This window comes from Cottoperca gobio, chromosome 24 (assembly GCF_900634415.1).
Source record: "Cottoperca gobio chromosome 24, fCotGob3.1, whole genome shotgun sequence".
Taxonomy (NCBI): Eukaryota; Metazoa; Chordata; class Actinopteri; order Perciformes; family Bovichtidae; genus Cottoperca; species Cottoperca gobio.
Window position 1 is genome coordinate 13,920,392 of NC_041378.1, and position 26,760 is coordinate 13,947,151.

The 26,760-nt window shown below is 40.7% G+C and overlaps 2 protein-coding genes across 2 annotated transcripts; one reads left to right on the forward strand and one right to left on the reverse strand.

Moving 5' to 3' along the window:
- Window positions 1–9: 9 nt before the first annotated feature.
- chgb (chromogranin B) lies at window positions 10–5,252 on the reverse strand. The gene is made up of 7 exons (XM_029425379.1): window positions 5,120–5,252; window positions 4,927–4,973; window positions 4,734–4,824; window positions 2,260–4,399; window positions 1,731–1,830; window positions 1,290–1,400; window positions 10–260 (listed from the first exon to the last, which is right to left on the reverse strand). Exons 1-7 carry the CDS (start codon window positions 5,163–5,165, stop codon window positions 180–182), a joined length of 2,616 nt encoding a protein of 871 aa, XP_029281239.1. The 5' UTR covers window positions 5,166–5,252; the 3' UTR covers window positions 10–179.
- Window positions 5,253–20,070: 14,818 nt separating this feature from the next.
- Window positions 20,071–25,726, forward strand: LOC115003928 (solute carrier family 23 member 1-like). The gene is made up of 12 exons (XM_029425866.1): window positions 20,071–20,115; window positions 20,457–20,597; window positions 21,948–22,105; window positions 22,980–23,139; window positions 23,313–23,494; window positions 23,643–23,763; window positions 23,869–24,025; window positions 24,351–24,604; window positions 24,771–24,935; window positions 25,021–25,129; window positions 25,244–25,339; window positions 25,461–25,726. The coding sequence occupies exons 1-12, from the start codon at window positions 20,071–20,073 to the stop codon at window positions 25,724–25,726; spliced, it is 1,854 nt and encodes a 617-aa protein (XP_029281726.1).
- Window positions 25,727–26,760: the final 1,034 nt, after the last annotated feature.

Sequence of the window (26,760 nt, forward strand, 5' to 3'; positions counted from 1 at the left end):
AAACAAACATCAAAACCATTCCCATGCGGATTAATTTGATAACATCAAAATATCACAAATACGATGATAAACTGTTTTTGGCAAAGCTCCAGGTTTTTTGGCAGACATTTTTTGCACACTAAATTAGCTGACGAACAGTAAGAGAGCAGCTTTTATCCACTGATGGTGTCCGTCCTGGCTTATGCGCTCTTGTCATGCAACTTGGCAGCGATCTTCTGCAGCTCTGTGTCCATCGCTGCTAGGTTTTCCAGCTCCTTCTCCTGAAAAACAAGACGTTTAATACATCAGCAACTACATACCAACACTTTATATTATGACATTTGAACAGTTTTTTTTCCCCCCACACCATTTATGGAATAATTTATCGTAAATTGGGTTTGTTTACTCAAGTCTGTCTAATATGTGCACAGTTTTCATTTATGTGAAACATTCCCTTATTAACCCTCGAGTCGTGATGCTGTAGAACTGAGATTACTGCACCTCCTCTTCCCAGAGTTGTTTTTCTGATTCTACGTGACGATATAGGGAGGAGGTCTCTACAGGCTGTACCTCTCTTTTTTTATGGGCAAATTAGGACTTTGATTTCTCTGGGAGGTTATAACTGAGATTCTTAGTGTGATTAATGCAGCAGTGATAAATAGCCGGACGTGGAAATTGCACGGGGACAAGTGTTGAAGCGAGACGCCGTTAAGTGATTTGAACATGGCAATAAAAACTCATTCTAAATATTCAGGAATTGAACGAGTCACTGCCCATGAATGTAGCGGTTGCATTTCTTTCCTTTGCAACATGTTCATGAGGGACTGTTCTTGATGTGCATTTGCACAGATGAATATTCGCTGACGTTCTGTGGTTCTGAAGGCTAAACCCTGACATCTCCATGTCGACTAGAGATTTCCATAATAAGCATTGCACTTGATGTGCGTCATGGCTTTACTGGGTCAGCTATATATAAATATATAGGCAAAGAGTTTTATGGATTGTTTTACATTATGGATCGCAGGTGATTTTAAACAAATTAATATATTCTCGATCTGTCAGGGTGGGTTTTTGGACTTGAACTGTGATTTTTAAGATTTGCATACATTTTTTAATTACCTGTCTGAATGGCTTCTGCATATTAATATATGAGATTCTGTGTTGCACAGTAAATTACTGTATGATAATGTATTTTCACTTCAGTTGAGTGTTCTAGTTAACGCATAACAAAGTGAACATGACAGCTAATACATCCTCACATCAGACATAAAGGTCATTTGTTTTTTGCAGTTTGCGGAATCATTTGTTACCTCCTGCGGGGTGAGTGCTCTCTGGTGCATGCTCCTCTTTGGCTCCTCTTGATTAGAGTGGTTGGCCAGATGGTTTATCTTGTAGCTCAGCAACTTGGCCAGTTCATCCATCTGAACATATTAAAGGCAAAAACAGAGTATGTCTAAACTGTACAATGAAGACCAAAATAAGCATCAGGGATCAGCTAATCAAAACTTTACTGCTAAGTATAGTTTATTATTTAGAAAACCTATTTTGATAGGTTTTGAGTTAAGACTAATTAATATTACAAACACGAGTTGAAGATTTAATAGGCTCGGACAAGACAAGGACATATTAAAAAAGTTGAGATTTCCTCAATTGGCATGTGTATGATGTCTATTCTAAAGCAATTAGCAACAATATTTCAGTTTCATATGGTATATGCAGGCACAAAAACAATTCTATCACATAATGCCTACCTTGTTTGAGGTTGCAGCATGCTCATCTGAATCCCTTTTATACCATGCAGGATGGTAGAAACCTCTGAAAATCCAGGGATTGCGCTTCTCTGCCGGATACCTGGACAATGGAAGCAATTAGATGCTGTTCCACCAGCACAGGTGCACTAGTAATGTAAAGGTCAATGTCGAGATGTTGGGCTATTTTGCTTCCATAACATGTCTTCTTTCTGACTAGTGGAAAGAAAACATCCAAAATACACATTTAGGTGGTTTTACTTTGTCTATTTGCATCTGTAGATTTCTCCTAAATTCCCCAAAAGTTCCCTCCAACGGTAAAGCCTAATCTGCATATTTAAACATATAATTTCAGAAAACCTGTAACACAAAAAATAATTGTTGACTGGGAAAGTTTCATGGTGGTATATATTAGTTGGAAATGTTACCCTATTGATTGGAGACTGACATTACTAAACTCTGCTGTGTTTTGTGCTCTTGGGTGCATAAATGAAGAGTAAAAATCGATAGATATGAAGAAAGATAAAAGTACCTCATTGCTTCGTCCTCTTCCTTTCCCGGCTCCACATATTCCTCTGAGTCAGCCCTCTGTTCTTCCTCTTCTTCTGATGAGCTTCCGCCACGCTTGTGAAATTTCTTTTTATGATGGTATCGATGTGTCGGTTTCCATATACGCTTTTCCATTTCTTGCTCATCTTTTCCCTGTCTTTTGTCGAAGTCCCAGTACTCCTGGCTGCGTTCCCCCTCTGAAAGCTCGTCGTACCTTTTGTTTCTCCTCTGGTGGTACCTGCCGGCCCTCCACTCTCTCTTATCTCTTCCAGTATCAAAGTCCCAGTACTCTTGGCTGCGTTCTTCGTCAGGCTGCTCCCTCTCTTCTCCTAAAGAGTCCTCATCTCGTTTGTGTTTCTGTTGGTGTTGATACCTAGGCCTCCAGCTGTTCCTCTTCTCCCGCTCTTCTTCCTCTTCGTTCTCATGTCTCTTCTCCTTCTCGTCACCCAGACTCCAGGATTCCTGGCTGCGCTCTTCATCAGGTTCTTCTCGTGCTTCTTCTGAAAGTTCTTCATCGCGTTTGTGTCTCCTCTGGTGGTACCTGCCGGCCCTCCACTCTCTTTTATCTCTTCCAGTATCAAAGTCCCAGTACTCTTGGCTGCGTTCTTCGTCAGGCTGCTCCCTCTCTTCTCCTAAAGAGTCCTCATCTCGTTTGTGTTTCTGTTGGTGTTGATACCGAGGCCTCCAGCTGTTCCTCTTCTCCCGCTCTTCTTCCTCTTTGTTCTCATGTCTCTTCTCCTTCTCGTCACCCAGACTCCAGGATTCCTGGCTGCGCTCTTCATCAGGTTCTTCTCGTGCTTCTTCTGAGAGCTCCTCATCGCGTTTGTGTCTTCTTTGGTGGTATCTTCCAGACCTCCAGGCCCTCTTGTCAAGACCCCATGATTCCTGGCTGCGATCGCCATTTTCCTCGTCTTCTGATGGTTCATCACCACGTTTGTGGAACTTTTTCTTGTGGTGGTAGCGATGTGTGGGCTTCCATATGCGCTTATATCTCTCCTCCTCATCCTCGTCCCCGTGCCTTTTGTCCACATCCCAGGACTCTTGGCTGCGTTCTTCGTCAGGTTGCTCCTTCTCTTCTCCTAAAGATTCCTCATCTCGTTTGTGTTTCTTTTGGTGTTGATACCTAGGCCTCCAGCTGTTCCTCTTCTCCCGCTCTTCTTCCTCTTCGTTCTCATGTCTCTTCTCCTTCTCGTCACCCAGACTCCAGGATTCCTGGCTGCGCTCTTCATCAGGTTCTTCTCGTGCTTCTTCTGAAAGTTCTTCATCGCGTTTGTGTCTCCTCTGGTGGTACCTGCCGGCCCTCCACTCTCTCTTATCTCTTCCAGTATCAAAGTCCCAGTACTCTTGGCTGCGTTCTTCGTCAGGCTGCTCCCTCTCTTCTACTAAAGATTCCTCATCTCGTTTGTGTTTCTTTTGGTAGTACCCCGGCCTCCAGCTGCTCCTCTTCTCCCGCTCTTCTTCCTCTTCGTTCTCATATCTCTTCTCCTTCTCGTCACCCAGACTCCAGGATTCCTGGCTGCGCTCTTCATCAGGTTCTTCTCGTGCTTCTTCTGGAAGTTCTTCATCGCGTTTGTGTCTTCTTTGGTGGTATCTTCCGGCCCTCCAGGCCCTCTTGTCAAGACCCCATGATTCCTGGCTGCGATCGCCATTTTCCTCGTCTTCTGATGGTTCATCACCACGTTTGTGGAACTTTTTCTTGTGGTGGTAGCGATGTGTGGGCTTCCATATGCGCTTATATCTCTCCTCCTCATCCTCGTCCCCGTGCCTTTTGTCCACATCCCAGGACTCTTGGCTACGTTCTTCCTCTGGCTCCTCCCTCTCTTCTCCTAAAGATTCCTCATCTCGTTTGTGTTTCTTTTGCTGGTACCCCGGCCTCCAGCTGCTCCTCTTCTCCCGCTCTTCTTCCTCTTCGTTCTCAAGTCTCTTCTCCTTCTCGTCACCCAGACTCCAGGATTCCTGGCTGCGCTCGTCTTCTGGGATTTCTCTTTTTTCCCCCACGGATTTCAGGAGAGCCTCGATGTCTTTCACATCTGCTCCCTTTGCCTCAGGCTCCTCGGGGTAACCTTTGGCCACCTCTATCATCCCCGCCGCACTCTTCTTGTCCAGTGGGGCTTGTTTAATCCCTATGACAGAACAAAAGAAAAAGCAAAAGGGATGTGAAGATCCACTAAGTATAGCCATTAGTTCAAATCCCATCCTATATTTGATGATTTGATCAATGACATGTTTGATGTTTAGTTTGAATTAAATTACTAAATGTTTCTTATCTTTTGCATGAAAGCTGTAAGCAATCTTAATAGCTCTATTTTTGTCACCAGTTTTTTTTTTTGTGTTTGAATCTACCAGCTCCTCAATGTCTTAGCGTCCATAGTGTTGCATCAACAATGTCCTTAATGCTTTAAATATGCCTGGTTACTATCTCCATGCACAGTGAAAAACTCTGCTTGTGATACAAACCTGCTTGGAGAATGTCTTTGCATTCCCGGTCCAGCTGGGAGTCCGGTTTGGAGAGAGCTTTGGACAGGACTTCAACCAAACAGCGTGTGACCTGCAATAAACAAATCAACTAAATATGTAGCTCTTTGCTACTTTCATTTCTGCATAGCTGCTGTTTTAAACTTGATATTTAAATTGCATTAGAAAAGCATACCACATCTTCTCTCTGCCCTTCTTTTCCTACTGGAAGCGATAGATTTTCTAAATTAGGAAAAATTTTAAAATGAGTCAACCTGCACAAGGATTTCATGCACTGAAGTAAGAAAGTAGTCGGTGTCTCTGTCCATGGTCCTGAAAAACTAACTTACAGTACTCTGCAAGTAGAACAACATCACTTCATCACCTACCTGTCAACAAAGCTGCCACAGCAACAACAACATAGATAAGTCTCATCTTGGCGAGATGAAGGTATATCCAAGGAAATGTGTGAAAAAGCAACAACTCCAGTCCCTCCGAAGCTGCAGGAGAGAGCTGCGCTGACTGGGTGCCTGCGCTTCTGAAGACTGGAGCAGAGGAGAGCCTCTAATAAAGAGAGGAGTGGGCTGTAGGAGCGTGGGAGGAGGGCTTTGGGCTCTGTTAATGTCATGACTCATTAGACCTGCAAAGAGAGTGAAATTTGTTGTCAATGTCGATATTTTGCGGAAAGTGAATTAATTATTAGTGTCACAGTTTATTCAAAAGAGGGTGATAATTGAAACAGATTTAAAAGACAAATTAGGTTGATGTGAGAGTGTTTGTGTTTGAGTTGCCTGAGGACAGGGACACACACACACACACACACACACACACACACACACAGCATCAACAAGATTCGTGCATTCTTCTGCAACCCGATCCTAAAGCCCTGCAACAATACTTTGTAAAAAAGAAGATTTTGTCAGAGAGAAGTTGATTGAGCTCAGCCTACAGTTTGTTTATGCTGCTGGTGTTGTTATCCTTCTACTGAATATTAAATAAACTTCTGTTTATTGCAGGTCTACTGTATTGTATTGCATTAGATTGCAGACAGATTCATGATATTGTGCCCTGTTGTTAATTCACTTTGTCTTTCAGAAGAGGCTTTCCCCAGTCTCTGGCTGAGGTTATGTAATACCTCTGTATTATCAACTGTGAGGTTGCCCTACATTTCATGTTTGCTTAAATGATTGAATGAAGGCTCATTCTATATAATCCATTCCATAATAAAATTAAAAAGTTAACCAACCCTGCATCAGAATTTAACCTAACTGACTCCTAAATAATTAATTCAGCCTTCAGCACGTCCCGTCCAACTTCCCATGGGAACCTGTGATCTTCAACTCCAGTAGAGGAACATTAGTTAATGGATAGTTATTGTGGTTAACACTCAAGTACATCTTATTGCTGTTTCTGCCTTGTGTTCTTATGCCTTATTCATTAATCCGGTGACAGGAGTTGCAGATTTACATTGTTGATTGTCTTAAAAAGAACACAGCTGCAGAGAAACAGAAACAAATGTACTCATTGCAATGACAAGTGCAATGATTTGTGTGGGTATGCGTAAGCACAGTTATCTGATCTTAATTTCAAACTTCTTCTTTTGATTCCCAATTGTCTATGAAACTAGGCAATGCATGAACAGTATTTCAATCTATGACTGCTGCCGTCTTCATAACAAACTCTGGATTGGGATGAGTGTGCTCAACTCAGTGTGGCTCAGAACATTTAAACTGACAACTGCTGGCATCGTCTTTTTGGCACTTTGCATGTTTGTTTTTTCTTGTACAGCAATTAGTTTTTCCTCAGTGTGTGTAAAAAGTGACCTGTTTGAGACTTAAGCGATGTTCTACCATAGACAAAATGATGATACCTATGTGTGGGCCCCTGTATGCTTAAAAATGCATGATGATACAAATGTTTACATGTGATGATAACACAACAAAACTTGACCTTATATATGGCTAAGTACATTCAAATTCAATCATATCTTGAAACCTACAAGCCCAGAAAGTGTAACAGCTGTGAGCAAAATGAGAATCATGCTCCATAAATCGGCTCTCTCGTCTGTGCCTCTCGTGCCTACATGACTCGTTACTGACATCTATCTTTGTTATGCAGACAGGCTCAACTGTGGTAACTGAAATAATTACTGGACAGTACTGTATTGTACATTCAAACAATACACTACTAATCCAAAGCAAGCAGTGAACCCAGTCTTTTGTGCGAATGAAAGATTTTTCAATTTGACATGTTTTATGTACAGAGCAGCAGCAGTGTGACAGCGCTGCAGTTTCCTGTGCTGTACCCGGGGAGGAAGTCATGTCTGTGACTGAGGTTCAGCGCTCCACAGTGAACTATCCAGCCACTAGATATCAAAAGCACTGAAGCACTAAATTATACAAGCCCAATGCTCTGAACAATGTGTGTATGTCCAAGAATGCGTGTGCACTCACATGTGGCGCTGTGTATGTATTTTTTGTGCCCTTACTGCTATTCCTCCAGGCCTGATTAATATTTTAGTGAGCCATGAAGATATAGGAGCTTACAGGCAGCGATGGGGGGGATTTGAGACGAAACTCTCGATGGTGTTCAAACAGTCTCTGTGAGCACGACTCAGAATGGTTCCTGTCTGCAGTAACACCACCCCTTTCATCACAACTATTTACATGCAAGAACAAAAGGCGAGTGGCTCATGATGAGCACAATCCAATGAGCTGCATGAAAGCCTCGTCTGGGCTTTGATCGTTGTTGGGGACTAGCTTTATGTTTGGCTCAAAACTACTGAGAGACTTTGATTGTTGATATTCCAAGATCAAGAGGGGAATGTGTGCGGTCATCTGTGGTGGTCAAATGCACTTACTTTTGCTGATGTCTGTCTGAAGTGTCATTATTGACTGACATTATATAGAAACGAGGGGCAGTTTTATTTTATTTTTATTATTAGTAATTTAGCACAATCTAATGTAAGATGTAAAGCAAAGTTCGCACCAATTAGCAAACATTCATCCAAACCTAACTTGAAATATGATATCATCTTGAATAATTGCTTGATGAATTGTAACAACTTTGTGGATCCCCAACTTTTCATCTAGTGCCGTCATAAGTTAATAATTTGTCCAATACTTTGACCAAATACCTGCAAAACAAATGACATTTCCATCATCCTCAACTCTGGCCTACTTTATGCTAATTGGCAAATGCTAGTATGCTAACTAACTAACAAACTAGCTAACTAACTAGCTAACTAACTAACTAACTAACTAACTAACTAACTAACTAACTAACTATCTATCTATCTATCTATCTATCTATCTAACTAACCATAACTAACTAACTAACCAACTAACTAACAAACTAACTAACCAACTAAGATTGTGAACATGGTAAACATTGCTTGCTAAACATCAGCATGTTAGCATTGTCATTGTGAGCATGTTAGCATGTTTGCATTAGCATTTAGCTCAAAGAACCACTGTACATAAATAGCCACTAGCATTGCTGTAAAATTCTTGTTGACACAGGGACCCTATTTAACACAGGGTGTCAAGATTAAATTAGGAGGACCCACCTTAAAATCTTTATCATGTCAGTTATTACTGTGCTTTAGTGCAGCATATTCCCAAACATTGTCAATAAAATTAGAAAAAAAACACATGACGCATTATAAGACTGCATGGAGCTTTGGGGCCCCTGGGGTTCTGAGGCCCTGTGGCAGTCGCCTGCTCTCTCCGTTGGTAATCCACCTCTGCCCATCCATTAGCTGTTTGATACTTGATACACACTGCAGAATCAGTACCTTTCACTGTAGGTGAAGCAGTGTTGGACAAGTAATAAACTTTAATAATAATAAACTTTATTTGTATAGCACCTTTCATACAAGAATTGCAGCACAAAGTGCTTCACAGCAAAAACATAATAGTTAGTACAAAATTAGACAGAATAAGAGCATTTACAGTACATTAATAACAGCGTTGATGTAAATGAGTGTGAAGTAGCGTTAAAAATAGTATTAAAATAGCAGAATTAAAATAGTATAAAATAACATTGGAAATCATGCCTAGTTTCCGTATCTGTGCCGTACTTAACGACCCTCCTGCCGGGAAACCACATTCATCACACCATTCTTGTAAATGTTTTAAACTATCAGAGCCATATTTTGAAAGCATGAGATCAACAATGGGCCCCTGTGGCCCTTCAACTGGTTTACTCCCTTTGCTACCCATTCTTGGAAGTTTTATGAAATCTATCGGTTAAAGCCAGTTTTTCTCCAATAATATTCTTTAATCTTTCACTTTTCCACTAATTGTGTAAAGAAAATGCAAACACATTTATCAGAGAAACTTCCTCTTTTTCCCATGGTAACAGTCTATTTGATCTCAGGTTTTTCAAAAATACCTAGTTACCTCTACACATTCAATGTTAAACCAGTTATAGCAAAAATGAACAGTACAGAATGAAATAATTTAAATTAGTTTAAAGTGGCATAGAGTAGCAGCATTAAAAATTGTATAAAATATCACCATTAAAAGTGAAGAGATAAATAGCAGAATTAAAATAGTCTTTACAGAATAAAAGCATTTAGTAAAATATCACTATTAAAAGGCTAAAGTAAAGAGATATGTTTTTAGCTTGCTTTTGAAGATATTGAGGCGAGCTTGCCTCCCTAATGTCTGCAGGTAAAGTGTTCCATAGCTTTGGTGCATAATTACAAAAGGCTGCATCCCCAATTTTCTTTTGGATGTTTCTGGGAACATTTAATAAACCAGTAGTGGATGATCGTAATGTTCTTGGGGGCACATAGTTTATTAGAGAGTTGGCAGTGTAACTTGGTGCGGTTCCGTTTAGGGCTTTGTATACAAGAAGGAGGACCTTAAAGTCAATTCTAAAAGTTACTGGAAGCCAGTGTAGAGCGGCTAACACTGGACTGATGTGGTCTCTCTTCTTGGTTCTAGTCAGCAGCCTTCGCTACAGCGTTTTGGATGAGCTGAAGTCTCTCCGTTGTTTTTTTTTGGGAGGCCGGTAAAGAGTGCATTGCAGTAATCGAGTCGGCTTGAGATAAAAGCATGGATTAGATTTTCAGCATCCTTTTGATTTATAAATAGTCTGATTTTAGCTATATTTCTAAGGTGGAAGAAGGATGTTTTTGTCACCTTGTTTATGTGGGATTTAAAGCTTAGATCTGAGTCTATGATAACACCAAGACTTGTGACTTCAGGTTTAATCAAAGGAGTAAGTTCCCCCATGTTATTCAGCATCATCTCTCTTTTTGTTACAGGACTAGTAGGATTTCAGTTTTGTTCTCATTTAATTTTAAGAAATTATTGCTCATCCATTTATTTATTGCTGACAGACAGGTGGTGATGGAGTTAATAGCTGTAGTATCATTTGGTTCAGCAGAGATGTACAGTTGTGTGTCATCCGCGTAGCTATGGAAGCACACATTGTGTTCTCTAATGATGTCCCCCAGTGGTAGCATATATAGGGAGAACAGTAATGGACCGAGGCAGCTCCCTTGTGGAACTCCAAAGTGGGCATCATGCTTCTCTGACACATGATCTCCAAGCCTGACGAAATACTTTCTCCCTTTGATATACATTCTGAACCAGTTTAATACACAGTCAGAAAGACCAACCAGTTTTTCTAGACGATTAATTAGGATGTCATGGTCGATTGTGTCAAATGCTGCGCTCAGGTCTAGCAGGATAAGAATTGAGACCTTGTTTGTGTCAGAGTTTAGTCTGAGGTCACTAATTATTTTAGTCAGAGCAGTTTCGGTACTGTGGCATGCTCTGAAGCCTGATTGAAATTCCTCCAGGATGTTGTTTTCTTTAAGAAAGGAGTTTATTTGGACCGAGACTATTTTTTGTAGTATTTTGCTGATGAATGGAAGGTTAGATATTGGCCTGTAGTTGGTCAGCGTATTACTGTCTAGGTTAAGTTTCTTTAGCAAGGGTTTTATAACGGCTGTTTTGAAGACGACTGGGAAGATGCCCGTTAGAAGAGACATGTTTATAATATGTAGGACGTGACTTGAAATGCTGTCGAATATCCACTTGCTGTAGGTATCGGGTCAACACAAGAGGTGGAGGAGTTACATTCCATCACAGTTTTATGAAGCTCAGTTAATGTGATGCAGGTGAATGTTCCCATGGTTACATCACAATGTTGCAGATGTTCTCTGTGTCTGCATCATAAGTGATGCTGGCTCTGATTGAAGTTATTTTATTATTGAGGAATAATGCGAGTTCTTCACACTGATGCAGAGGACTGCGGAGGGGTGGGGGCAGTGTTCAGTAGCTGGTTAATAGTCGAGAATAGTATTCTAGAATTTCCAACATTCTCTGTGATAATCTTAGAAAAGTCATCCTTTCTTGCCAGCTGCATTGCTTTACCATAGGCAGCCATGGATTCTTTGTAGATATCATAGTTAACTGTGAGCTTAGTTTTCCTCCATCTTCGTTCAGCTGCTCTACAAGTCCTCTTAGTGTGAGTAACATTGCTGTTGTTTAACCATGGGGAGATTCTGTCAGTGGATTTCTTTTTGACCTTTAATGGAGCAACTATATCCAGGGTAGATGACAAGGTGTTGTTCAACCATGAGATTTAAGGAGCAGTCTGAGCATGACTCAAATGATCTCATGATGTTAGAGAGTGTAAGAGTGAAGACAATGGAAAGTGTGGTTCCAAATGATCCATGCGGGTGGCATTACAAAGCTGCTTGGTTGTTTATGTGTTCTCCAAACTGTAATGTTATTAGCAGCAGAGTGCTCTCTTCATCTTAAAATGCCTGCACAGGAATAAAATGGCCCATCAAGAGGATTCAACTCTGATTTATTTAGGATTTGAATGATTCTCATTACCAGACAAACAGGTGATGGCTAATTATATGTGTAATTCTTGATCCTTCTCAAATCCTTTATCTCTTATCTATTCTTTCTGTTGTAAATTCGAATAAGATCCAATTTCATAATTTAATATACTGGGAACAACCTGAAATGAACTGTGAAGAATAAAAGTGAAAATCAATGAATCTTAAGACTTTCTTTTTGTTTGGAAAACTGTCCGTGTGTTTGTGTGTGTGTGTGTGCAAACTACTCGAGGAACTCAATACCCCGAGTCCTTCTGCCATCACCCATGAGTATTTTATTTATTAATGCAGACTGTGTTTTAGTAAAATCTTTTTCTTTTAAGGTGAAGATGTTAATGAGTTCTTTGGGGAGAAAAGGATGATGAGTACAATTGAGGAAGGATAGATGTGAATAAATTATGAATGGGGCCGAGCAGGCCAGTCTTTATGAATATTGTGATAACTCTAAAAGATTATTGTTCTTGGCGGAGTAATGGCCATTAAGCCAGTTAGCTGCTTGGGGGACTTTGTGTGGTACTTCAAAACTGCTGCTCATACGGGTATGGCTACAGTTCAGTGTAAATACATGACATCGTAACGGTAAAAGAGAATTTGGAGGGGAAGTTTTTTGGTGCAATGTGTTTGATTTCAGCAGTCAATGGTCACATGATCATATTTGGCTACATACCCGTTTTCCCTACCTCTGTAATACCATCATCCCTTACTGTACTGTAGGACCAGCTCATTTAGTTCATGTGGTTAGCTGTTCACTGTGCTAATGAAACTCACAGTGTTATGAATGATGAGTCGACATTGCTCAGCACAGGGAGCACAGTTAGAAAATATATCAGCCTTAAGAATTTCGCCAGAGTTTGACACACAGCATGGATTAGTTTGGGTGATTTTAAAGCACTGTGTAAAATACATGTTTTATGTCGTTCTGGAGGTTAACTTTGTTCAAGGAAAGTAATGGAAAACGACCGACTTGTGGTTATGCTCAGCCAACCAGTCCAGTTTAAATCCATGTCTGTCCAAAATGGACGACGTGGAGGCTTTACGATGGCCTCTAAAAGGGTATGATTTATCCCTCATATTAAACACGATGCACAATGGTTGCTATAGTTCCATGTTTGTTTGTGTTGTGATTTTGCTTTTGCAATTTCCATTTCTATTTCGGATCATAATAGGTTTTGCTTTATTCAATTGTTTATGTTCTTTTAATTTTAGGCTGTTTTTCAAAGTTCTGTGCAACTTGCTGGTTTGTGTACACACAGGTATCTCTACAATATATACTAATATCAATGAACATTTGGGCTAATGGCACTTTGGTTGCTATAAAATAACACTTTATAATAATGGTACAAATCATATACCATTAAAGCTAATTTGGTTGCATTTCAATAAAGCATTTCTTAGTGGATAGTCTATTAATTGTGAACGAATCACATAAAGTCATACATACTTGATATGATTGAGTGACTGGATTCATACTATATCCTACATTAATTAATGCATTAAATCATCTGGAGTCATGCATTAGTTAAACATTAGTATATAATCAGTACCCTTATCATAAAGTATTGATGTGAAATTGTCTTTTTTCTTAAAATATACCAGTAGTCAAAAGTATAACCTAGAGGTAAAACTCTTCTCTCCTGTTTCAGTTTATGTTTGATCTATTTTACTTTGAATATGGCAAGGCTTGCTAGCTGTGCAGTTTTTCTTCACTTTCTTTCTGCATTTTGAGATGCTGCCCTCTATAAAAGAGTCCAACAGTCAAAAACTTACAAGCAAACTAACACACTGTCATCACATATTGATTTAAATGTTGCTAAACTCTGATTGGTTCATGGAAATCATGACTTCACCTTTCATATTAATGATTGAGAAACATTGCTGCTCTTTCCAAAAGTATTGCTGTGTCTGTTAATCAGTCCTTCATCCCCCCCCAAACATAAACAACTGAGGATGTTAACAAACCTTTTGTACAGAACCTCTGTAGTGAATGAAAATGTAATGGGACAGTATTGCAGCATATGCTTTCATATCCTTACTTTTCATCAGGAGTATTGATTTTGACGTGTTAAGGCGAGCTGGCCCCTGTCACACAACTTTGTCTGCTGGCCTCAACGTGCAAGTGTGAAGAAGAGATCAATACAACATTTCCACAGGGGCCGTCAAATGGTTTATTAACCTGTGAGGCTGAGCTGACGATTGCTTTGTAAAACTATAATCATCATCATTCTCTAATGAACTGTATTGTATGGTATGTTGTTTTGCATATTGATGGCAGATTGCATGTATTTGCACACAGATACGTCTCCAAAGCCAAGGACGTAACACCTTTTTGTTATGAGAGGCAATATAAGAGGATGAAAGTCAAAGCTTTCAAGTATTTCCTTCCTCCTTTCCTTCACTGTGTGTTAGTAAGCTTTTTGTTCTGCAGTTGTCTTTGTAGACTTGTGACAATATGACTTCAATGTGTCACATGAAAGAGCGCACAAGAAGACGTCTTCATTTTCTTAGTCTGTTTGTTTTTCATAGGAACAATAAACAATGGCAGAAATTACATTTAAACTTCATTGGAAACCTAATGAGCTTTTCCATTAACAAAACACACATTTTTATAGCTACTGCACAGACAGGCCTGTGTCTACTCGAGTCTGAGACACCGTTTCTTTTCGCTCCCTTAAATCACATTTTAGCACATGGCTTTTCATGTCATTGTTGTTTTCCCCCCGACTAATTGCCGCAGAGGAAAGGCACCTAAGACACGCGTACTGGAGTACTCCGATTTACTGGCAATCGTTTCGGTGGTCTTGGTTTGTTTTGGCCCTCTGTTTAAACACTGGGGAATATCTTTCAGTGCATAATTAGGAGTGCAATTATGGATTAAGTACTTGAAAGCCTCTTGCAAAATACCTGCAGGAACAACTTCATCTAAGAAGCGTTCTTAACAAAACATGCACACAATATATAAACATTGGTTGCAAATGACTGCTAACTTTATCACGGCTACCTATCATACATTAGACAGAGACAGAGTGATATAAAGTCTCTCACAGTGACACGATTTTAAAGATGATTGATGCTGCCTCGAAGCATCTTCCCTGCTGTGACCTTCAGCTCTTGGGTTAAATTGACACTGATGTTAAACATTGTTCACAGCGGTGATAACATCAAGTGGTATGGAGTCAGGATGGAGACAGCACAGGGAGAGAAACTGGATTACTTTGTTTAAATCCTTCCTCGGGTTCAAATGTTTAGAGGTTGTCACTTAGTGGTTTAGACTGACCGACAGATCCACGGCGCCTCAAGGGCAACTTCTCAGTGACATTCAAATGAGCCCTGCTGGTTTGAAAGGTAACCTTTGTCCAGGATTTAAATAGCAAATCTTATTATGCCAAGTAGCTCACGTTCAAATACTTTCGATTCATTTAATTAAATGTGTTTTTTAAGCCTCTCTGTTTACATCACATATCACTTTCAGAGGACCTTGTTTGCTTCGAGTCTGACCACAGAAACGGGATCAACACCAAGTGGACATCTGTCACACTTGTTCTGCTCATTCAACGAGGGAAGCGAACATGTTTGGTGTGCAAATTGATCGCTAAATATTCAAGGCACATGAGTGACGCTGATATCTGTGATGCTGCTTAGCCGAGGCTGAATTAACATTTGCGGTCCCTTACAAAAACACCCACATGTACAAAATACACAAATCACATCAGAGATTGCGAGTGTGTTTTGCTGCTTTTCACACAAATCGCTTTTCACTTGGACATAAAGGGAGAGATACTAAAAAACATAGAAAATAAGGAAAGAGATGACTAAAATCAAGAGAAGTATTCCGAATAAAAAACAGAACATTTTGTACATTTCCTGTAAAGTTTGATTCAAATGAGGGATGTTGCTCATGTTGCTCTTTGTGATGGAAATCTTGGATGGGTACACTGGTGTCAAGATCGATGGCACTCTGGGAACAAAGTTCTTCTCACTTTGACTTCACATTTGCATGGATTGGTGCTGCCACTTGTTTGCTTTGAAAAGATCTGGGCTCTTTTTTTGGTGGAGACAAGTATTAACCATGCAGCCGTTAATCTGATTTCACTCCGCTGGAGGAGTTTGGCCAAGAAACTTGTGCATGTTTGATGTAAAACTTGCAGATCGTCCTCAGGCTGAGTCCGTCTCTACTGGTTTGTCTGAGGGGAGACACGAATGCCTCCCTGCTCGCTGTGATTCCTGCAGAGATACATTAGAGTAGAGATAGCGTGGCATTAGAATACCATGAAGTCTTTGATACGATAACGCTGTAACCTCACCACACACATAAACATGGATACACGCTTTTAAAACATGTTTATTTCGTTGTTATTTTTGCACGGGCAGAAAGAATACAACCACAGAACAACACATACACTACATAAAAGTCATGAACGTTTTAAACCTGTTGCCAGGAGCAACAGCTATTATGGAGCTATTCCACCTGAGCAAGACTGGCATTAGAAAAGTTTATGCATTTGAAGTTATGAAACATACTGCACAAAGAGCGTTCCAGTCTTTTACTCCTTGTTCCCTCCGGTTCCACTGACACACAATGGCTCTTTGCTGAATACTTTATGTGCAGTGACGTCTGCTGACTGAATGTTCTTTGTTGCTTTCAAACCCCAGTGTTTACATTTCTGCATCCCACCTATCCCTGTCACAAATTGTCTATTTGTGCAAAAATGATGTGCAGATTTGTAGCGTGACTCAGTATGTTTTATATGCACCGTGTCACTTGTGGAAGTATTTTGTTTTACAGTTTGCATTTGCATTTGCAGCAGCAACTCCTAAGACAAATGCCTCCGTAGGGAGAGCACTTCTTTGTTCTAAAGAGCAGAGAGCTGAGTAAGAACTCAAAGCAGAGTACACTATCTCCCCAGAAGTTGCTGAAAAATGAACCGGCCTGTTTTATAAGTCACAAAATGATTAAGCGGCTTTATCTATGAAAATGGCACAGGGAGTTAATGATGTGCTGCATCACAGTTAATGATATTAAAGTTTAATGTTCTGCAAAGAGCGTCCTTTACAATATAAATTGACTCCCCTTTTTAAGTAATGCAACTTAGGGGCTTAGGGGAGCGAGTGAGTCGGGCTGTCTATGACCTGACATCAAACACCACTCTGATACCCAACGTGATGAGGGGAAGCATTACACTTGAACCTGTCACTGTCCTATAATTGTTAGCATCCTTTCTGTTATAGAACTGGAGGCTGTGTTTCTACATGATCATTTCCCATGATGCGTTGCAGCACCTGCCTTGACACGTTTATCAGCATCAAGCAGAGAGATCATATCAATTCTCCACATTGTCTTCCTGCTCGGAGTGAGCGAAACATCCTCTCTTTGAAAGCCTAAATCTCTTTATCTAACCGTGCTGTCCACTGGTTATGACAGTTTGAGGTAAGAGCTTAATTCAAACGCCGATCAAACGAACCATCAAACGAAAAGAGTTCTTCAGTTTATTCCTCAACATGAATTGATGCAGACTGCTCTTGTGTAAGAGAAAACATAACTTTACCATTTCTGGAGCGAATTAAGAAAACGCTCCATCCGACCACCCATTCTATTTTAATCTATCAATCTTTTCAAGCAGCCATTCTACATTCATATGTCTCATCAATGCTACAAAGGAACTTCTCAACTTTTCAAGACATACACACCCAAAAACAGAGGGAACATAAAACCACACACACACACACACACCACACACACACACACACACACACACTCACACACACACACACACACACACTAGCTACTGAGAAGTCAAAGGAAGTCATAAATTTAACCCATTTAGTGAGTTCTGGTGTTTTTGTGTTTTTTTACCTTCACAAAACAAGTCTTAATAATAACAATAATAATACCTGTCAGTACCAATTCAAAATGTGCTTTGGTGACACCCTGTGGTAAAAGTGTTTTACTTTATTATTTACCCAAAAGACATCATTCAGGGGAGTTGTTCTATCCATTCACCAAGTTTCGCCAGCACTTCCTTCCATAAGGAAAGATTCACAGAGCATTCCCATATAGCAGGTAAGAATGTCTCCTTACCGTTCCAACACTTAAAGTCATCCACATCCTAACGACTAGACCCATGTTATACATGTTGTTTAGTTGTGTGCTTACTTTATCCCAAATGAATCCCAACAATTTTCAAACCCAGAGAAATTCATAATTTTAATCAAGGTAACGGTTTGTTTCGTACCCCCTTTGCGCTGTGTTGTGGCTGTCTGCCAGAAGCTGTCATACATGGACTTTTTATTCAGTTTCAAGCCACATTTAAGCGTGTTGTGTTTAAATGTGGCATCTTTATATAAATCATTAATCACACATATACAGTATATCTCAAAAGTGAGTACACCCTTTAGATTTTTTGCAAATATTCTGTTATATCCTTTCAGGGGATAACATTATCCTACTGAAACTTTGATATAACTTAAAGTAGTCAGTGTGCTGCTTGAATAACAGTATAGATTTATTGTCCTTTGAAAATTACTCAGTACACAGCTGTTAATGTCTAAACAGCTGGCAACAAAAGTGAGTACACCCCATAGTGAACATGTCCTAATTGTGCCCAATGATGTTGTTTTCCCGCCCTGGTGTCATGTGACTCGTTAGTGTTACAAGGATTCAGGTGTAAATGATAAGCAGGGCTGTTAAATTTGGTGTTTTGGGCACAATTCTCTCTGAATGCTGGACAACATGGCACCTCATGGCAAGGAACTCTCTGAGCGGCTGAAAAAAAGGATTATTGCGCTTCACAAAGATGGCCTTGGCTATAAGAAGATTGCCAACACCATGAAAATGAGTTGCAGCACAGTGGCTAAGATCATACAGCGGTTTTCCAGGACAGGTTCCACTCGGAACAGGCCTCGCCAGGGTCGACCAAAGAAGTTGAGTCCACGTGCTCAGCGTCATATCCAGAGGTTGGTTTCCAAAAATAGACGTGCGAGTGCTTCCAGCATTGCTGCAGAGGTTGCAGAAGTGGGATGTCAGCCTGTCAGTGCCCAGACCATACGCCGCACACTGCATCAAATCGGTTTGTATGGCCGTCGCCCCAGACAGAAGCCCCTTCTGAAACCGATGCATAAGAAAGCCCGCAAACAGTTTGCTGAAGACAATGAATCCAAGAACATGAGTTACTGGAACCATGTCCTGTGGTCTGATGAGACCAAAATAAACCTGTTTGGGTCAGATGGTGTCCGGCGTGTGTGGCGGCACCCTGGTGAGGAGTACCAAGACAAATGTGTTTTGCCTACAGTCAAGCATGGTGGTGGCAGCATCATGGTCTGGGGCTGCATGAGTGCTGCCGGCACTGGGGAGCTGCATTTCATTGAGGGACACATGAATTCCAATATATACTGTGACATCCTGCAGCAGAGCATGATCCCCCTCTCTTCGGAAACTGGGCCGTAGGGCAGTTTTCCAACATGATAATGACCCTAAACACACCTCCAAGATGACAACGGCCTTGCTGAAGAAGCTGAAGGTTAAGGTGATGGACTGGCCAAGTATGTCTCCAGACCTAAACCCAATTGAGCACATGTGGGGCATCCTCAAGAGGAAGGTGGAGGAGTGCAAGGTGTCCAACATCCGTGCGCTCCGTGATGTCGTCGTGGAGGAGTGGAAGAAGATTCCAGAAGCAACCTGTGCAGCTCTGGTGAATTCCATGCCCAGGAGGGTTAAAGCAGTGCTAGATAACAATGGTGGTCACACAAAATATTGACACTTTGGGCACAATTTAGACATGTTCACTATGGGGTGTACTCACTTTTGTTGCCAGCTGTTTAGACATTAACAGCTGTGTACTGAGTAATTTTCAAAGGACAATAAATCTATACTGTTATTCAAGCAGCACACTGACTACTTTAAGTTATATCAAAGTTTCAGTAGGATAATGTTATCCCCTGAAAGGATATAACAGAATATTTGCAAAAATCTAAAGGGTGTACTCACTTTTGAGATATACTGTACCACTCCCTGCCATCTATCCCAATTTAATGAACTTTTCCCTATCTGAACCTGTCTGTATTGAGATGTCCCCATCATTTTACAAAAACCAGACCACCCCCACTGGAAGTGCTTTATTATGGGGTTTCTTCTTGTGTCTGTGACTGTATTTTATCCAATCCAAGTGGGAATCATAATCTGCATACATACAGTATAAGCACACACAAGTACATTTACCTTACTTGGCCTTTCCTCCTTTCTTATATCAGTCTGATTCGCTTAATTATTAACATATATTATATAACTAAATGACAAATGAGCTGAACCTTGTCCAAAGATGAACATGCATTAGCAGCAGAAATGAGTTACCGGTGGACTACATTTGTTCTTCCTGGTTGTTTTTCCACGGTTGTCTTTTTTTCTCCAACCATCTCTTGTTAGAAGAACTCCACCTCAAGCTACAAAACACGTTTTATCTTATACAGACAGGAGTTTTAATGGCTTCACGGAATGTAAGTAATGGACTCAACAGTCTTTTTTTTTTATTTAAGTACAATTATTCGTGTAAAATATACCATATTTTGGCATTTTTAGTATTTTATTAACACAGTCAGCAAGCATTCAGGAGAAAAACTGCTTTTGAGTTCATAAATTGTTAAATAGGGAGGATTGCACTTTACTGAGAGCTGATTAATCCTGCAACACAAGTGGAAAAAGATTCAGACAAGTGGGAGTATTTTAGGGTTAGAAGTTATGCAACTTTTACCTGTTACAGGACAGTCTAATATCTATATGTCGTCTGTGATATCTATCTACATGAAATGTCCGTCTGTTTCACGACACTTTGAAAATCAAACATGTTTTGAATGTTTTTATGGTGCCACAGATGGATGTCAATCATCAAAGAGGAAAGGAGGGAAAGACATGTGGGAGAAGCAGTGTAACAGAGGAAGACAGAAATAAACCAACGTATTGTGTGACTGATGTTCCGCCCTGGTACCTTTGTATTTTTCTGGCCGCTCAGGTGGGTGTGACAAGGAGTTCTCTTTGAATGTCTTGTGAATGTTTTGGTGGCTGTTGAACCCACATTGTAAGTGGGGCAGTGAAAAGGGACATTGTACAATGTTTTATACAATGACGTTCATGTCTTCTTCATAGGTAAATCAGCAAACAGGTCAAAAAACTAAGCAGTCACAGCAATGCACATGTATTGTGTTGATATTCATGTGTCGTCATCACAGTGTGAACATCTCATGGAATCGGATTTTTTCAATTCTGATTTTGCTCATGCGGGTCAGTTCAGAACCGAGACCAGTTCACACTGGAATTATAAAAAGTAAAGTGAACAGCCAAACAAAAAATAAATTGGATCTGAGCAATAAATGCAGAATTGAGCACAAAGACTTTTGTGACTTCATGTTTGTGACCACATAAAGTGTTGAGGTGGTCGGTCGTTAACGCTGATAAATCACACATGATTGGTGGTGGCATAGATGTGAAATCAGGTGCACTGCTCTGTTTTTGCTTGTCCCTTTAATTACATATTATAGCTGTAAAATAGTCTAAATGCAGAGTGTTCATTATTTTTGTCTATTGACATACTGTATGTGGCATAAACCAGGATTCTTAATGTTGTAGCCGATATTGGTGACTGCAACTATACATCACAGAATATTTTGAAGAGGACACACCAGCAGAAACTGAAGTAACAATATTAAGTAAACTGCTCAAGTTTATAATAACGCCATAACACATTCCTGACCAGAGATAGAGACATACCAACATTGAAACAAAGAAACTGATGAAAGTAAAAATGTACTTTAATCGATATGTTACGCTAACATGTTTTAATAACAGGAGGTTTTGCTTTAATATGATCGGTTTGATATAGGAAATACTTGTCTCACAATCTTCCCTGGTGCTTCTTAAACTCTCAACTGGTGAACGATGCATTAATCTATTCAAATGTTGTTTGATGGGTAAACAGTTTTAATAGTTTAGTTTTGTAATTATTAGTTGAATAAACATTTAATTTATAAAGAACTTGATCCTGTGATTTGTGTGTTTATGAAATATCAGGTCCCTGTACATTGGACCAGAACTCTGTAGTAGCCTTCAAATTATGAGAGTACGTGAATTATATATATATATATATTATATAAAGCTAAGTGTTTCTGATAGTTGAAGTTGAGTCCCATCACTCTCCTTCAACTTTTGTACCAATTCATGTGTTTACACTACAGAATTTTGACTATATATGTTGGTATTAATTATAGAATCTGCTACAAGCAATTCACGCTACCATGTGGCGTTTGTAGGGGTGTCAACAATACCGTCAATTCTTCACTCTCATCCCTTTTCCTCTCCTGCTCAGCATTTCCTGACAGCATTTGGTTCGATCACCGCCATCCCCCTCATCCTCTCAGAAGGTCTGTGTCTTCAGCACGACAGCCTGACCCAGGCTCGCCTCATTAACACCATTTTCTTCACCTCTGGCCTGATCACCATTCTGCAGGTCACCTTCGGTGTCAGGTAAGAACGGTGTTTCTAGTTCATTCCGCCACTAACCATCCTGTAAGGAAAGATTGGCAAGATAGTTGAGTTAAACTCTGTATACATAAGTTAGACCCTCAATGAGACCCTTCAAAAGTTGAAAACTCACTACTATAGTTACTCTGTCCATAGGGGCCGTAGTCGCCGGTTAAAGACCCCGAGCGGAACCAAGTATGGAGTGTGGACTGGTACTTTGAGAGGTACCAGTTCCCCCTGGGCACTTGAGCAAGGCACCGGACCCCCACACTGCTCCCCTGGCCATGTATATATAATAGCTGCCCACTGCTCCTAATACTAAGATGGGTTAATTGTAGAGTCTAAATTTCAATAAACAATAAAAAGAGGATTCAAAATCCTCCATTTCATAAGTAAGTCTGCAGACGGGCCAAAACACAGCTTGGTACATGTATTCTGCTGAACATGATGCTGTTTAATATTTAACTTTGTTGCTCATTTTGACCAAATACCTGCAAAACTGATGACATTCCCATCAGCTTCAACTTTGGGTTTAGTGTTAATTAGCAAATGTTAGCATGCTGACACAGTAAACTAACATGGGGAACATACAAATATGTTATATATGTTATATATGTTAGCATGCTGACACAGTAAACTAACATGGGGAACATACAAATATGTTATATATGTTATATATGTTAGCATGCTGACACAGTAAACTAACATGGGGAACATACAAATATGTTATATATGTTATATATGTTAGCATGCTGACGTTAGCATTTAGGACAGCCTCACTCTGGTGTTGTTTTGTATACTATCACATCAGTAGACATGTGGCATTCTTTAACTGCTTTGTCTAACTGTATGAATTGTTTCTGTTAATGTCACGTAGGCTTCCCATCCTACAAGGGGGCACATTTATTCTGGTGATCCCTGCCATGGCCATGTTGTCCACACCAGAATGGAAGTGCCCAGCTTGGACCCAGAACGCCAGTTTGGTCAACACCTCCTCACCTGTCTTCATAGAAGTGTGGCAGACCCGCATGAGCACAGTGAGCCAGCACAAACACTGTGCATTCACAACTTTTGATAAAAAGACGTGAAACAGCACCTCTGTGGAGCTCGTGATTAATTCAGTGAGCTAGAAGTAACCAATCACATTGGCCAAAGTGAGAGTGGTGACGTTGATGCTAATGACCTGGATTATTATGTTTCCTGTCCGCAGCTCCAGGGCTCTATCATGGTGGCCTCTCTCCTCCAGATCCTGGTCGGTTTCTCAGGCCTCATCGGCTTCCTCATGCGCTTCATTGGCCCCTTAACCATTGCCCCCACAGTCTCTCTCATCGGCCTGTCACTGTACGATTCAGTCGGAGACAAGGTTGGCAGCCACTGGGGCATCTCTGCTATGTACCTAGGCACTCGCTGCCATGGTGATTGCCTCTTTGCTCAGTTGGAAAGGGGAAATGTCAGTGGAGATGAATCGCCTGTTTCAAGTATGATGTTGGTCTCTCATTTTGCTCCATCATGCTAATGACAGTTCTTCTCATACACACAGGACCACAGTGCTGATCATCCTGTTCTCCCAGTACCTCCGTCTCATACCGATCCCTGTTCCTGCATATAGCAAAGCAAAGAAACTGCACACCTCAAAGTTATATATCTTCCAGATAATGCCTGTATGTTATGTTTATGCATGTATATACAGCCTACTTTAAACCATTTGTTGTATTATATGGTACCCGGAAATACTGATAATGCAACTAATACTAGATAATCATTAGATTCTGCTGGGGATTGCGGTCTCATGGTTAGTATGCTACCTCCTCACCATCTATGATGTCCTACCATCGGATCCATCCCATTATGGCCACCTGGCCCGCACTGATGTGAAGGGAGACGTGATGAACGAGGCTTCCTGGTTCAGGTTTCCTTATCCTGGTAAATCCACAAGAATATTATCAACCTACCTAATCTGTCAAGAGGTATAGTATAGTTAATGGCATGTAAGGGATGGCCAACCTGGTAGTTCACTTTTATAATGTGCAAAGTGTAATTACAATCACCAGAAGTAAAAAACTAACATCAGGCTATACAACTACAGCACATTGCATGACTTAAAACGTCACTAGCACTGAGTAGATGAGTTTCCGTGTTCGGCGTAGTGACGTTTCGAGGTTTTAGGACTCATTCTTGAAGAACTCCACTGCTAAAAGTATTAAGATGTTTTTACTTTTTACAGTCAACATTTCTACTACTCATTCAGGTCAGTGGGGCATGCCAGCTGTGAGCCTGGCAGGTGTGTTTGGCATGATGGCTGGAATAATATGCTCCATGGCAGAGTCTGTTGGCGACTACTACGCATGTGCCAGGCTGTCAGGGGCCCCTCCTCCCCCCAAGCACGCGATCAGTCGGGGCATTGGGGTTGAAGGGCTCGGCAGTTTGTTGGCAGGGGCCTTTGGCACAGGCAACGGCACGACCTCATTCAGTGAGAATGTGGCTGTCCTTGGTATCACAAAGGTAAGATGTGATATAGACGTCCGAACCTACAGTTTAACCTTCATTTACACTGGACTAGCGCAGTGGCGGTTCAAAAGATGCCGGTGCGGAACAGGCGGATTGCTTGGCCTCCAGTATTGAGAACAAGCAAAACTGTCCTATTTTAAACTTCCTATATTTGTGACAGGTGGGCAGCCGAATGGTGATTCTTCTGAGTGGAGTTTTCATGATTTTGATCGGGATGCTGGGAAAAGTTGGAGCCATCTTCACCACCATCCCCACCCCTGTACTGGGAGGTATGTTACTGATCATGTTTGGAGTCATAACTGCAGCAGGAGTTTCTAACCTTCAGGTAATATACAATTTCATATTCAGCCACATTGTTTCCAAATGCTTTGCTACTATTCAGAATGTTACTAATACATCTCATTTTACAGTCCACAGACATGAATTCCTCCAGGAATATATTCATTTTTGGTTTTTCCATGTTGTCTGCACTCGTCATTCCGAACTGGATAATGAAAAATCCTGATTCCATAAACACAGGTATCTAGCAGGAAATGTCATTACTCTTAACTTTATTAGGACAGCAAGTGATGCGTATCCATCTGAAAGTATTTAGCCTGTATTGCACTAATATTTATTCTCTCTTGCCCTCAGGTGTTACAGAGGCAGACCAAGTGTTGCAGATATTATTGAGCACACATATGTTTGTGGGAGGGTTTCTTGGCTTCTTCCTAGATAACTCAATTCCTGGTAAGTGAAGTGACGTGGAAGGTTGTTATTGAATCAAATAGCATTCAATGCATTTGAGTGTAAACTGTGTTATTATAAAGAAAAGTGTGGCCTAATCGTTTTTCTTATACCACTGTGTCAGGGACCAAACTTGAGCGTGGCCTCTTAGCCTTGGACAAAGTACATTGTGAGGACTCTAGCTACACCTTGGGAACTGAAGAGGTGTATGACCTCCCCTTTGGCATAACCTCTTGGCTCTCTTCCCGATCTTGGGTTCGTTACGTCCCTTTCTGCCCATGGAAGGATAACAGATCTGAGTACAGGTCAGAAGCAAGCAATACACCACAAGGCAGAGGGAGAGAACAACTGCCCAACGGCACAGGGGTCATTGAAGAATGTGCTCTATAAAGCTGAAGCAGTGGAGGTGTCATAAAGTGAAAGAATGTCAATCGTATCTGCCTCTTGTCTATTGTCAGGGGATCTTTACACTAGCTTTACTTGTTGTAAAGGCGATTACAGTAAGTGTATGTATGTTTACTGTCCTACATATAGGAAAACGGGTTTAAATGGGTAAATGAGTAAATGGGTTTACTGACTACGCAGAGAGTAAATAAAGAAATCTGTGTGAACTGAAGCTCTCACATTCTGTCGACACCAATTAAAAGAGTACTACTAAACTACTAAACGATCAAAGTGCTATTATGTTCTACTGTTACTCAGAATTCTTCCAATAACGCACAGCCGGTCACACACACACACACACACACACACACACACACACACAAACAAACAAAAAACTAGAATAATGCGTTCTTCCTTCTCCTCTTTCAAAGGAAATTAAATTTAGCCAGTGGATAAACGTATTATCACACAGCCCTATCTTCACACTGATCTAGGCAGCTGCTTAAAAAAACCCACCGCAGCAACCCTCTGGCTCTTATTGTGTTTCCTTCTGTAAAAGCAAACCGAGATAACGCATCTTCACAATCGTCCTCTTTGCCTTCATCTCTCCCTGTGTGTATTCATTTCCTCTGCCTTGCCAGCGCTGACAGGCAGGTGGGAAATGGTGTAATGCTTTGATCTGTGGAGACATCAGTTTTCCCAGAGGCACAATTGGACTCCTGGTCAACGGTTGGCTGCACACTCTAATGTCATTTCAGGAAGGTACAATAGCACGGATGAATTTGCTCTTTAAAATCTCACCTTTTTCTTTACATGTCTTTTTTTTTTTGTACGTCACTAAGAACGCATTACAGAATATCCCATTTTGAAAGTTGATGTTCTGGAAAGTGATTTTGCGCAGTGATCCACTATGAGTTTTATGTAACTCTGTGGCACCGATCCGCATTTCAATGGGAAACGATAACTCAGCAACTCTCTGTTCATCAAAGAAGGCTTCAAATTTACCAGCACCATATTTGTTTCTGTCTGTGAGACTTCAG

Excerpts from the sequence above, each read along its gene's own strand:
- chgb (XM_029425379.1), bottom strand. The coding sequence starts at position 5,165 with ATGAGACTTATCTATGTTGTTGTTGCTGTGGCAGCTTTGTTGACAG. Across the intron at positions 4,974-5,119 it reads TGTGGCAGCTTTGTTGACAG|AAAATCTATCGCTTCCAGTA; the intron begins GTAGGTGATGAA and ends TTCCTAATTTAG. Across the intron at positions 4,400-4,733 it reads CAAAGACATTCTCCAAGCAG|GGATTAAACAAGCCCCACTG; the intron begins GTTTGTATCACA and ends GTTCTGTCATAG.
- LOC115003928 (XM_029425866.1), top strand. The coding sequence starts at position 20,071 with ATGGCTTCACGGAATGTAAGTAATGGACTCAACAGTCTTTTTTTT. Across the intron at positions 23,140-23,312 it reads GGCAGACCCGCATGAGCACA|CTCCAGGGCTCTATCATGGT; the intron begins GTGAGCCAGCAC and ends TCCTGTCCGCAG. Across the intron at positions 25,340-25,460 it reads CCTAGATAACTCAATTCCTG|GGACCAAACTTGAGCGTGGC; the intron begins GTAAGTGAAGTG and ends CCACTGTGTCAG.